The 13,405-nt window shown below is 47.4% G+C and overlaps 1 protein-coding gene across 5 annotated transcripts in view; it reads right to left on the bottom strand.

Moving 5' to 3' along the window:
• MAPKBP1 (mitogen-activated protein kinase binding protein 1) overlaps positions 1-8,613 on the bottom strand; it is a 100,806-nt gene extending 92,193 nt beyond the window's left edge. For 2 of the 5 annotated variants that reach the window (XM_077180195.1, XM_054635227.2), the window contains exons 1-2: positions 8,321-8,613; positions 7,180-7,518 (exon numbers count right to left, since the gene is read on the bottom strand). In XM_077180195.1, the coding sequence (XP_077036310.1) occupies positions 7,180-7,296 (117 nt within the window). In that variant the 5' untranslated portion in view covers positions 7,297-7,518; positions 8,321-8,613. Of the gene's footprint in view, positions 1-7,179; positions 7,524-8,059; positions 8,253-8,320 lie in introns of those variants that run through there. The other 3 variants (XM_077180192.1, XM_077180191.1, XM_077180193.1) reach the window with 3 other exon arrangements.
• Between the last annotated feature and the right edge of the window lie 4,792 nt (positions 8,614-13,405).

The raw sequence follows: 13,405 nt of genomic DNA, 5'->3' as shown, positions 1-13,405 counted from the left end.
AATTTACAAGGCTTACTGGGGTTTCCACAGCTCTAATTCTTATGGTGTTTAATCTGCTTGAGCTTGTTGGAAAGTCATCATCACCAGAGCTACTAAAATCGTTAGTGACAATAGGACCAAGTCAGCATCTACAACAGCACAGTTTGTGGACTTTTAAGCAAATAATCTTAAATGCACACAAGTCCCCCTCACATGGGAGAGATGAGAAACATCCTTGATAATCTCCAAGAGGTTGGGCTTTGTGACTAAGGCTAGGACTTGGCCTTAGAGGATCAAGACTCAGTTTCTAGGTCTGCCTCAGACTTCCTGTGGGAGTTTGGAACCACATCTGTATAGAAAAACCATGTCCCATTCCTTACATCCCTTTAGTTTTTTAAACCTGAAGCTCCTCTGGTCTGGGTTTACTTTATCCCATCAGTCCAGTGCTCATCAAAGCAAGGTTGAGAGATGGGATGCTCCTGCAGTCTATGGTCATACAAATACTAGCAACGAGTCACATTTGCATTGATAATTTTGAATACAGATCACACAGCACAGCTGATTACAACAGCTGCAGGCCTCAGTTGCATTTTCCTTGCACAACACACAAACATGCTCAGGGCAAGGATAAGCAGCCCTGTGGTGAAGGGAAATAGTAGGAGGGTTTTCCAAATTGCAGTAGCCACCCTTTGGTGGGTAGAACCTCAGCAGAGCCTGCAGGGTTTTGGGACAGGGACCAGCCCACATCTGGAGCTGGGAACCAGAGCAGCAAGCATGCTGCAACCCTGCTGTGCACATACCAGAGCCCTCAGAAACTTCCAGCTATGCAGAGGCAGGTCTGTGAGGCACAAACACAAGCCTGAAGTAACTGAAACTGGGCTTGGTGATAGTTAATTATTCAGTCCTTAGCTGGGATCACTCAGCACTAATGTCAGGGCTAAGCACTGTTTGAGTGCCATGTAAGCACCATTCCTGGCACAGAACATCAAAACCTTTGAAAAAAGCCAAAGAGTAGCTAGTATATGTTGTTTGCTTTCACTTACAAAGAAAATTGTACCAAGGCTAATCAAGCAACTTCTTCCCAGGACCTGATCAACAGGAAACAAAATATCTACTTCAATTTTCCAGGCCATCAAAATGCTGACCACCACTTTCTCAGCCAAAAATGGAGGTGGTGCCCTGTAGTTACTTTCCACTAGACACAGAGGACAGTAAAATAATATACAAGTCATTTCACAGGTGCTTACAGATCACCGATGATGGAAAATCAAATATTGGCCCAGCCTGGTCTGACTCCCAATCAACACTTCAATTGCTCTGCCCTTCTGAAACACATGAGGTGATACACCACAGGGAGAGCTAAGCATGCAGCTACTGAAACAGATGGTACACTCTGAAGGAGGTCTCTTTCCACTGTGTCTGAGGATGCCTTTCTCCACCAGCCCCCTCAGCACCACAGTGAACAACAGCTCTGACTAGCAAGCAGCAAATGTACCACCTGCAACATCTCTGAACAGCCCTGATCTCTGCCATCTTACTATCCCAGCCAGGTCTTTGGCAAACACTACACACTTCACAGCCCATGGACAAAAGGGGGGATTCTGTGCACAGCTCACCCAGCACAGCAGGGACAGCAGTGTGAAACCTGCCTATGAGCCTCCCCAGCCAGGTTAGCCAAGTCCCGTCTGCCCTCTCAGAGGGCCCAGCTCATCTGAAGGAGGTGAAGAACAACATTCAAGGCACGACCACAGCAGCTCTGAAAGGTTATACCGGTAAGCAGTCTATGACCATCCACAGGAAGCAAGAACTATTAAAACCTCTGAGGCAGATGACCTGGTTTGTGTTATTCATGCTGACTTTACCCCAGCACCTCATCATGCTCCTCCTGCCATGGAGACGTTTTCCTGCTGTCTTTCACAGTCAAGACAGCATGTGACTTAGGGGTGGCTAGAAGAATGGATCTTGCCAGCAATCTTGCTTCAAGACTGGCAAAAAGTATCACAGTGTTTTATGCATACAACTGCAGGCTACAAGATCAAATATGTTGAATTCTTTTTTATCCATTATACTTCAAGACCCAAAGTCAACTGGCACTGTAGTTCACCAGCAGAAAAACTCTGGCTTTGATATGCTCTATAAGTCACATTTAACACTCATGTTTATACCAAGGGAGCTAGCCAGATCACCCTGTATTTTCAGGACAAGGCATCTCATTCACAGATTGAAGACTGGAACAAGAAAATGCTGTGTGTTAAACTATTCACAAACAAAGAGGCACCCCGAGCACCACATATCCAAGGGTAGAATAGGGAGGACCAGAGCAGGGAACCAAGCAGGGAAGCATTCAACCCCTGAGCTATGACACTCTCACCTGTTCTACAGACTCTATCTACAGATACATAAACATGCAACTGAAATGCAGGTCTGGCTATGGAGAACCCAACCAGCCTTTGTCCTGTGCTTTAAGGGACACATAAGCCTGACCAGAGACAGACATGAAATCCCTTCTATGTCTGAACAGCAGGCCCTAAACTGTTGAAGCAATTGGCTGCATTTAGACTGAGCAGTGCAGAGCTGTGAGAGAGATCCCCAGCTACCACCTGGGGTCAAGCAATATTCATGGATGCTGAAGCAGAACAGGCACAGTAGCAGACATCCAGATCAAGGTTACAGGCATTCCCTCAGCTGTGCCCCTGGCTGCACTGGTCCCAGAGATGGGCTGAGCACTGCTCAGACTGCAGTGGAATGAAAAGCATGAATGGGGCAATACTGCACTGACTAGCTCCTCAAAAGCGCCATCATTTTGTAGAAGACCCTTCCAAATCCTGCCAAAAGAAAAGCAGACAGGCTGCTCCCTGCCTCACCCTCACAGTCAGGCTGCTCAGCCCTGCATTCAGCTCCCTGGGAACCCAGCAGGTTCTGCTGCTCCAGGTCCAAGTTCCCAAAGACTTACAAAGAATCCACTCTGCAGCAAGCTTAGCTGCACCTGAAGTGATTTAATAAGAGGTGATGATTTTTGGTGCATTTATATCAGTGAACTAAACTTGTCTGGTTTCTGGTTCTGTTACAGTTCAGGTTCAGCAATTCTCAGCTGATCCAGACCACCAGCAGTGGTCTGACACAATTCATGCTGTAAGCCACTATATTTTCAAACAAAAAGGAATGTGTGCTGAAGGCAGGAAGCTACAGTCAGGCCAGAAACATGACTCCAATCTCCTGTGTCCAGGACAGCCTGTGGTCCCTGCTGAGATGTCAGGGGATTAAGAAGCTGGAGAACTCTGTTGGGAATGATAAGACATGAGGGGTCTGAAGCTTCCATGGATTTGCTTTCCTCTTAAATCCGTGCAAGCTCACTGGCAGGACACAGAAGTACACAGAAGTACTTGTTTCTACTGGCTGGCAGTAAGAACAGACCATGCCTCACCAAAGGAGGACAGGAAACCCTGTCCCACTAGGAGCAACTTAGTCAGGGCTCATTTTCAGAACTAAAACTCTCAATAAGTTTTTGCAGAGCCATCCAGTCCAACTCAGCATCATGGGGCAGGAACAGGCACTCCAGCTGCACATGTTTGCATGCCACTTGGAGAGGGGAGAGACCACAACACAACAGCTCTCTGCTGGATGACTTCCTGCTGAGGAATTCAGGTTTTAGTCAAAGCACTCTTTTAAACAGACAACTTGAAATATTTCTGGCTTAGAAAAAACAGCAGAGATCAAAGAAAACAGCAGCAAATTCCAAATGTGTTTCTTTGATTCACTGGCTTCCTGTTTCAGGGAAAGCCTGTAGCAGGTTTTGTAGCAATTTGTTTCTACATTGACATTCGCAATCTGATTTGACTAAGGATACCTGCAGACACCATCCCCCCTGAAACAGGCACTGCTACATGGCATTGCTACATCAGTTAAAAAGAGGTCCATATTTACAAGTGTAGAGCTCAACAATACAAACAACCCCTGCAGGAACTGTACTTGCTTAGGTACATTACTTCTGTGAACAGGGTACTACAGCAACTAGGACATTTTAACAATGGGAGATGGGTCAGGCCTGAGCTTTCCCTCTGTCCTGATGGTGCTGCTCTGCAGGGTGATTCAAAGGCACTTAGCGCCCAGCTTTTAACCCCGTGTCTCTACTGGAATCACAAGCACGGTGACCAGATGCACGGCTGGATTTCTGGCAGGGCTAGTAATCCTCTAGAAACTGAATGCAGGCCAATCAACTTATCTGAGGAAATTTTAGCTTCCAACCGCCACACCAATACATTACAAATCCCAACAGTCAACAAGCCTTAGACTTAAGTCACAGTACTCTAGGTCTATATTGGTTCAACACGAAAATTTGAGATCTGGAGAGCACAGCAAAAGTGGATTCAAGCCATGAACATGAGAAGACACACACAAAAAAAGGAGAAGTCTAACCACAAAACTAGTCAGGCAGCAACAAAAATCAGGTTTCCCACTAAACAAAAGCTATTTTCAAAAAGCAGTATCAAAACCAAACACTATATCCCATTTGTCGACAAGCTTTACTTAGAGCTCCCATTCAGCCCTCCCTTTTCCTTTTTTTAAAAGTCCATCATTATCTATTGGCTCCCTAGTTTTACTTCTGTAGAGAACTCCTGGAGCTCTACAGTAAAACCATGCATTAATTACAGCAAGAAATTAGTCCTAGTCAAAGTCACAAAACAAGTTCTCTCTTGTACAGATCCCAAGTAACACACTGCATGTCCTGCACAGCCATCATGCAAAATATCTCTCCTTACCCACACTCCCCCTTCCACAGCAATGCACAAACAGGTCTCTGCAGAGCCAGCCTCCCACAGACTGCCCACGGCCAGCCCAGCAGTACACGACTGCTTCACTGAAAGGAGGCAATTTCACAGGCCTTCTCTTCAGCATGACAAACTGCCCGAGGGGTCTGGCCCTAACCACTAGACAGCCTGGCAAGCCTCCCACACCCAAAGGGTTCTTTAGGAAAGAGCTGGGACACTTCCCACTGGAGGGGAAAAAACCCAAACCACCACAGTTCATGGAAGTTTAAGTAGTGCCACCGAGGGTGCTTGTCCACCTTAAATCGAGCACGTGGTTGCAATAAAACGTTGAGGCACTCAAAGGGCTGTTGAGGGCTGGGTCTTCACCTACATCTGCATATGCAAAACACAATATCATCTTCCAGGCTTTAATTTAGGGCAACAGTCCATCCAGCTCCATCCTATGTAACCAAGCAGCATCCAGCTGTGATTACCAACTTCACTGGCCCTTCCACGCTTCCACCTGACCAGTTTCATACAGCTCTTGGAGCAGTTATTTCTCATAAAGTCCAAGAGACAAAGATGCCTCAAAGACTCCTTCCTGCAGGTCAGAAAAGATCCTTCAGGAATGATGTGTATGATGGTCACCGTTAGTCCCAGGGGTTTTTACACACACCAAATAGCAGACTGAAAGCTGTTTCTGCTATTTTAGAAAAACAGAACTGCTTCTCACCTTGGAAAGCAGAGGAGCACACATGTAGCAGAGGGAGTGTCTCCACAGATACCCAACACCTGCAAGATCTTTGATAAAGGGCCCACTCCCTTTCACCTTGGCTCCTCCAGCTGGCCCACTGATGGCAGACCCTAACTCATCTGAGCTAATTCAGAGCAGATCACTTCAGGAAACCAACACCTGCACCTAACTCCTCATAATGCCAAACTGATTCTGCCAGCCAAACCCATTCTACCAGCAAACTCCCCATCAGTTCCTTTGCACCTCACTGATTAACGGCTCTCACTAATAAGATTGACAAAATCCAACCCTGAAACCCAAATTTGATGGTGCAGAACGGATCCATGATATCCCTCCCCAGGGGTTCAGACAGCCCTGGCTGCACACTGGGAGACAGCATGAAGGATAAAATGGAGCTCTCCCAAAAGGCACATGTAAGGAAAGCAAAATGAAACATGTACCATAGAATACCCAGGGTATATAGCAGCAGGTCCCAGCCCTGAAAAGAAGTGTGCAGACCACAGAGCCAAAATCAAATGCCCACCATATGTGAGAGTACAAGTGGCTTTTGTCTCTTCCAGTAGAAGTCACTGCAAAGTACAGACCAACAAACACTAACAAAGCACATTTCACCAGCAGTCCACAGGCTGCATGAAATGTACATACATGCACATGCACACACTGAGGTCAAGAACAAGCACCAAGGACTTTCCCCTAGACAACTTTGAGGAAGCCAGGCAGGTTTTTCTCTTGCTTGGCAAGAGAAGAATACTGTGTTCCTTGATATTAAAGAGCCATCTAAGGGAAACTCTGACCTGAACCAGAGTTCTGAGAACAGGATGTCATGCTGAGGAAAGACCATTTTTAGGTACAGTGTCATTTATTCCCCCTGAAATTTTAGGTATGCTCTTCGCTTCAAGAGAGAAATTTTGAAACATTACTGTTTTGAGACCAATGGGACAGAACAAGGTGCCCTGACTCAGAGGTACCTGCTGTCAGCACAAGGCAATGCTACCCAGCTCTTGCACTCCCTGAAGCCAGGCTTAAGTCATCCTCTCCTCATGACACCAGTCAATTCCCAGTCAGTGAGTGCCTGTCAGGAATTCTCCAAAACACCAAGAAGAATGGCGGATTTTAAGAACCAATTATACCCAACAGAAGATAACCCCAAGGAAAGGAGGTCTGAGGCACACAGAGGAAAGCAAATCCCAGTCTGTAGAACACAGATGCTATCTGAACAGATACCTCCAAGACATGTTTCACATCTTTCATATCATCCTTCCCTTCCCCACATGCTCACAGAACTCTCCTTTGCAGGGTGAGAGCAATTGCTACACACAAGAGGTGTTTCTGTATCCTCAGCTCCCAGTAATGCAGATTAGCAGCTGGTAACATGGAGGAAGAGGCAGCACTGCATTCCTCCTGTCAGTCATCTGTAATAACTCCACACACCACCTTGTGGGAAATCCCAAAAGCTTTCTGATACAGACTGGGTTTATATCACACAAGCAAAAAGAATATTTCAAAAGAGGGGCACAAGCTTCAGGAAGGATCTGCAGCAGAGCAAGGATCCCAACTAAAAGACAGACCAGTCACAGATCAGTTAGTTCCTCTGCATCACTCTACAGCTATACCAAGTCTCCCAAAGCAGCATCACCAGTACAGATGGAAAGTTATACAACAAAGTTAAAGCACACTGCTGCACCACACAGCACTCACCTTGCTGCCTATATCTTCTCGCTTGTTCCCAGGCTTGCTTCTCCTCAGCTTAATGGAAGGGGAGCGAAGGAGATTTTTGATCCGACTCGTTATCGTAGACCCTTCGACTGACATCATCTCCAGGTGCCACGGAGGTGTTCACCCCACACACAGGCTGTGCCTGGGGAATGAGCCCAGGTTTGAGGCAGAAACACCGATGTGCTCAGCTTGGTTCCCACGCATTCACATATCTCTCGGCAATTCTGCTCGGGAACTCCACTCCTGTTACACTGCAAAGCTATTCACAGAGGCTGGCAGACTTTCCTTTTGCAGATTCCAGAGGACCAAATCAACAGCAATCTAAACTGAAAGATGCACCGTGAGGCAATATGATATTCACAGTAAATTGAATTCTAGCCTCATTCTTTGCAAGAAAATACGAATGCAAGCGCTTATAGGGATGAAGGCAGCATTACTATTTTCAGAGGTTTCCACACAAATTATCATCCATTTAGTATCAATTAACACATCTACACCAATTCCCAAATCCAAAATTTAGATTTTGCACTTCAATATCATCTTATGACAAAGACAAATATTCCCCCCCTTGCTTTAGCTCCTTACATGTCCATTCCACCTTATGCCTCACAGCCTGGAAAGCACAATGCTGTACTTGACTATTAAACAGCGATTCGCAGAAAAACCTCGAGAATACACACGGGGGAGTTTTTAACTCTCACAAATCTATCTCTGCTTTAAGTCCACACAATTACATAGTGTGTGATATCAGATAATAAAGGCATTCGATGTTTCCACGTCCCCCCACCCCTATTTATAAAGTGAACCAAGGAGGCACTATAGCTGCTGCCAAGGATTACAGACCCCCGGCCAACACCTTCACCTTTCCCGAAGTAGCCGGTGGTGGCCGGAGGAAAGAGGGATGCAGTCAGAGCCTGCAGTGAATTATCCTCCCGGCTTCTGTGCAAAATGGGGGCGGGGGGAAGAAAAAGAGAGACAGAGAGAAGGGGAGACAAGCGCGAAGAGAGAAACGTCCAAGCCAGCACAGCCGGCAGCCTCCTCCCTGCGGCGGCAGCACTGCGGGTGAGTGGCCGCGCCTCCTCCCGCCGCCCCAGCGCGCCCCGCCGCGTAGAACGTCTCCTACCTGGCGCCCAGGAACGGCGATCCCGGCGCCCGCGGTGCCCCGCAGCGCCTGCCCATGCAGCCGGCCTGCCCCGAGGAGGGGCCGCGGCGCGGGCCGCCCCCGCGGGCGGGGCGGGGGCCGTCCCCTGGGCGGTAGCGGCAGGGAGGGGGCGGCAGCGAGGGGGCGCCTCCGCAGTGCCAGGTGCGGGCCAGGCGCCGGGGCTAGGCCGGGACTCGCCCGCCGAGCCCGCCAGCGCAGGGGCGCACCGCCCGTTCGCCCGCCCCGGCCCCGGCCCCGGCCCGGCCGCGGTACGGCGGCCCGCGCGGGCCAAACCGCGTCCCCGGGGCGGCGGAGGAAGACGGGCGGCGCTGGCGGAGGGATCGCGGCGCGGCGGCCGTGCCCGGGCTCTGTGGGGGGAAGCTGTGTTGGGCCGTGCCCAGAGAGGCCGCGACACTGGTCGAGCTCAGTCGCGTTCTAATGGGGATCCGAGGGCGCGTCTCCCACGCAAGGGCCAAGCGAGACCCGGGGTCAAAGGCACGTTCGAGGCCCGTCCTACCGTGCCCGCCGCCCCTCAGGACCCATGGCTGCGCCCTCCGCCTCCACCGTGCCCTGTCACCTTTTCACCCTGTCCATCTTTTCCTGGTTGAACCTGTTACTGTAGTGTCTCCGGCAGAAATGGAGCACGGGTTAGCTTAACATCCAAACTTAATATGGTAGTTCCCAAAAATAACCAAACTACGCTTGCCAACAACAGCTAAGCAAATATGGAGCATCCCTTGAACAACGACACCAGAAATCTGGAAAATTGGCCCATACATAATACAAGAGGTAGGACAACAGCAGATATCATGTAACCCATCTTGGTCTCTCAAACGGGTTGAATTGTTGGTGTGAGTTAGTGTGTCTGCAATTCAACTGCACTGTCTGCCAACCCTCTGACTGTAGTTGTTCCTTTCGAACAAAAGCATTTACAAATTTTGTGTGCTTCCTTCCCCTTCAGAGCAGGTCGGCACACCATGCCTGGGGTGTTGCTGTCACGGGGGGTGTCACAGTGACCTGACTGCCCCACACACCTGCCTGGCCATTCCTGGCTGGTCACCACATCCTGCCTGTGCCACAACAGGAGCCTCCTGGGAAAGGGTTCCGTGAGACCCTGTCACACTGCTGCCCTGGGGTGGGAGAAGAGACAGAGAATCTCACCTTGTGCCCCCATAGTGTGGGACAGCTGACACTTCACATTCGGTGTGTGGATCTTTTACCGGGGCTACGATGTTCACAGAGGTGGTGTGGAGGCTGCTGGCAAAGGCACACCCATAAGCAGCTGAGCTGGGTATTCCTGGATGACCATGGGAGCCCACAACTACACAATGGCATGGCAGGGCCCCACTGCATACATTCCCAACTATGAGGAAGTCCTGGAATTCCTTCTCCCCTCAGCTCTTCAAAGTTTTTGTCAGGAGTCTGGCAGCCCACTGGCACATCAAGACACCCCATGGAGTCTAAAACTTGGACACTCGTGTGCTGGCTCCTAGTAGGTGAGGGCCTAGAAGCAAATACACAATACAGGTCAGGCCAGCAAGAGGGTTTTGCCCTGGAGCTGTCTAATACCCGTTCCCCAAGGAAGAGTTCAGGAGCCACTATGCTAATTCCTTTGCTTCCCAAGAGGCAAGGGAGACAGCTGCCCTACCATGCCATGGCAGCTACTAACCACATGAGAGGAGGTGAGGAGGCAGATCTCAGAAGCCAACAAGCCTGAATTGCTGTCAGAGGGCATACATTTAGGATGCAGCTCTCTGTCTTTCAGCCCAAAGACATTGCATATATCAGCACTGGTCACACCACAGCCCTAAAGGGGGGAAGGAAACCAGCCTTTCATAGCATGTGGAAGTCCTGCTAGCTCCCTCTTCCTTAACATGCCCTGCCATTTACTGCATTTGTCCCACATCCTTGGAGTATCTTTCTGGCTCCCTGTTGCCTACTGTGGGTGACCTGCTCCCTTTCTTTGGTGACTGTCCCGTCTTCAGTGACTAACTCAAACCCAGACTATTCATAGCAATTGGAGATGATCTTTCCAAAAATACAGGCCATGAAAATTTGCTGAAGTTCAGGCAGAGATTTACAATGACAAATGATCCACACGGGCTATGGTCTTCTCCATGATGGCCAGCACACTGCCAGCATCACAGCTTGTGACTCTGTGAACCTGCACCACTGGAATTTCAGGAAAAGTTTGTTTGCATTCCAGGTGGGATTCTGAGCAGGCACAAGGGCTTGCAGGGCTAGGATCTTAAGGTTTATCTGGTCAGAAACCTGCATAAATTGATGAAAACACCCATAGGGCATACTTCTAATCTATCAGTAACTTGCAGGAAGTGAATTTAAAATGTCAGTGTCTAACCTCTGATAGCTTTTGTTTTGATACATGTGCCAGAGAGAAATCCATGCTTGTTGCTGTGTCAAAATGTCATAAGGTCCTGGGAGCTATGGCTTTTCGAAAGATATCAAATTTTGTGGGATTTACAACAAAATTGCAAGAATTGGTAACACTGCAATTGTTTTTAAAATGAAAGTAATTGATGTCCATGGAGCTGAGTGTATATATAGAATCATGAAATCATATGGGTGTCTTAGCTTTCAGCCCCAGACATAGTCCGCAACTGAAAGGTGGCACATAAGAAAAGGATTCTTTTAGAAAACATGAATGTTGTCCATTCCTACCAAACTTCTTGTCCTATTGCTCAATAACAGTGTCTTTATGCTAAGGGTGAGGAGAAACTCATGAAGGAAACCAGGCCTGCTGTTGCAGCAAAAATAAAATCCCTCTTCTAGGAAGATTTACACATATGGTTAGCTTAATCCAGGCTATCCGTTCTAGTGAGTGGAACTACTCACAGTGGATATGGAGTTCAAAAAGGGCACCAGCCTGTACAGGACTGGGACCGGGCACTGCACAGGAAAAAAAAATGTAGTCAATAGTTCTTAAATTTCTGCTGTTCAACACTAAAACATCAGAGTCATCACATTTGGGAGAAGTGAGTACATTTGAGAAAGAGCTGAGGGATGGCTTTGAAAACAAGGGACAGCTGAGATGTATGCTTGGGAGACACTGTTTAAATGCAAGTAGAATTGTTCCTCTTTTGCTGGAAGCTGAGCACAGCATAATGTGATTTGTGATTACAATTCTTTGTGTCTGTGAAGCAACTGAAGAGACAGGCTAACTCTGAAACATCACTGGACTTCTAAATTCACTGAAAGGAACTGGGACAGGGAACGGATGTTTCAGATTTTCAGACTAAAGCCTACTACCTTTCTAGTTATTTTTGAAGCAGCATGAAATGTCGCAGTTTCTTCAGTTTGTCCTAAGGGGAAAGATCTTGCCAGTGGTTTTTAAAGAAACTTTTTCTATAGTTTCACTAATAAAAACACTTGCTCTTTTTTGCTTTGAGCTCAATAACACAAAAGGGAAACAGGCAGGAAACACCAGTTTCCTCTATGTATTGCAGTACAAGTCTCACCACACACCTGTTTCATTGTTAGACATAGACAATTTTCCAATTGTAGTATCAAATTTATGAAAGATTATGAAAGTGAAAAACCCTTGCACTGACTCTACAACCACCGGAGCTTTAGCTGGAGTGAAACCAGAGCAGATGATACTGTCCTGAATGGCTTCTGTTCTCCCAGACCTATCCTCCAAGAAATACCAACCCACTTGAAATGGAGAAACTGCTTTTCATCCAGTGGCATGGCTAGAAGCAATTGGTAAACCTGAAATGGAGAAACTGCTTTTCATCCAGTGGCATGGCTAGAAGCAATTGGTAAACCTGCTGCTCCATGACAAGCTTCCTGATGTTGCTCTTGCTCATGGTGTCCAAAATAAGCTTTCCTATGGCAGCAGTCAAGCTGGTAATCTGCTGGCCAGCCATTGTGTTGAAGCTCATTAAAGGTGCGTGTGTGGCTTGTGCTGGGCAAGTGCTTCACTCTGTGCTCACTCACCCCAGAGCTTGCTGCTGTTTCTTCTGTTAAAGTGCCATTATTGCCTCCTCGCTATTGCCACAGATTACCTTTATTTCTGAACAAGGCTTGTGTTTTTACAGTATGTTCCTGTAGGGCCCATCTCCATAGGGCAGTGCCTTACTGAGATCAGTTAGTGATAACCAAAAGCAACAGGACTTTCAGCTTCACTCTAGAGTCATGAATTCTTCCTTGACAGAAAGGATAATGTACCATGAATAAATTATGTCATTTATCTTTGACGTTTCCAGCATTTGCTCTTGAATTATGTGTTCTCAAAGAAGTCTTTCTGAGAGATGCCTTAAGTAATGAAAGAACAGATGCCTCAACAAATTAAATGCCATATTTTTAAGCACTAGGTAATGAAGTATCTGAAAAGTTTTTTCTCTGTTGCAGAAATCGTCCGTGCTTTTCTAAGAAATAGCATTTTGCAATAGTTCTGAAATCCTGTAGGGCTCCAAGCAAAAGGAAAAAAATTTTGGAAGTGATTTTTTTTTAAAGTTACTTTCCTAGTTAAGAATATGGTGATAAAATAAGACCACATAAAAAGAAGACACAAAGCAACAGAGCAGAAGTGCTAAATGAGCCTTCTCAGTTTGATATTTAACCTTTCCTTGAACATGTTCTCCTTAAAAAGCTCTTCTCACTACCTGTGGCCAGGCAGGGAGCATGGGCTGAGTCTCCAGACCGCCGTGCTGACATGCTGAGAGCAGATATAGTCCCATGACTGGATACACTAAGTGCTTTCCAAACTCTCTGTGTGATGGTGCTCTGTGCCTCTGAAACCCTAATGTGCTGATACCATGTCACAGTCAAGCCCCTGAGTGGTAGCTTGCTCATCTTGGGGTTTTGCCATTTTAAATTTGTTTTCTTTGTCAGAGAAACAGATCTGAGAAAGGATTTCATTTTTTCAGACACCAGTGTGGTGGAGCTGACCTGCTCTCTCGTACTAGAGGGAGCTCCAAACTGGAAGCTGTGGCAGCCAGCATGAGCAATTGAGGCCAGATGAGTGACCAGGTGAGTTAGTCAGGGAGCAGCATCACACTCATGTGGATTCATAGCTCCCACACAGCTTAGAGGATGGGTTGATCA

Source organism: Agelaius phoeniceus, chromosome 6, assembly GCF_051311805.1.
Source record: "Agelaius phoeniceus isolate bAgePho1 chromosome 6, bAgePho1.hap1, whole genome shotgun sequence".
In the NCBI taxonomy this organism is placed as follows: Eukaryota; Metazoa; Chordata; class Aves; order Passeriformes; family Icteridae; genus Agelaius; species Agelaius phoeniceus.
This window is presented reverse-complemented; position numbering and strand designations above follow the sequence as displayed.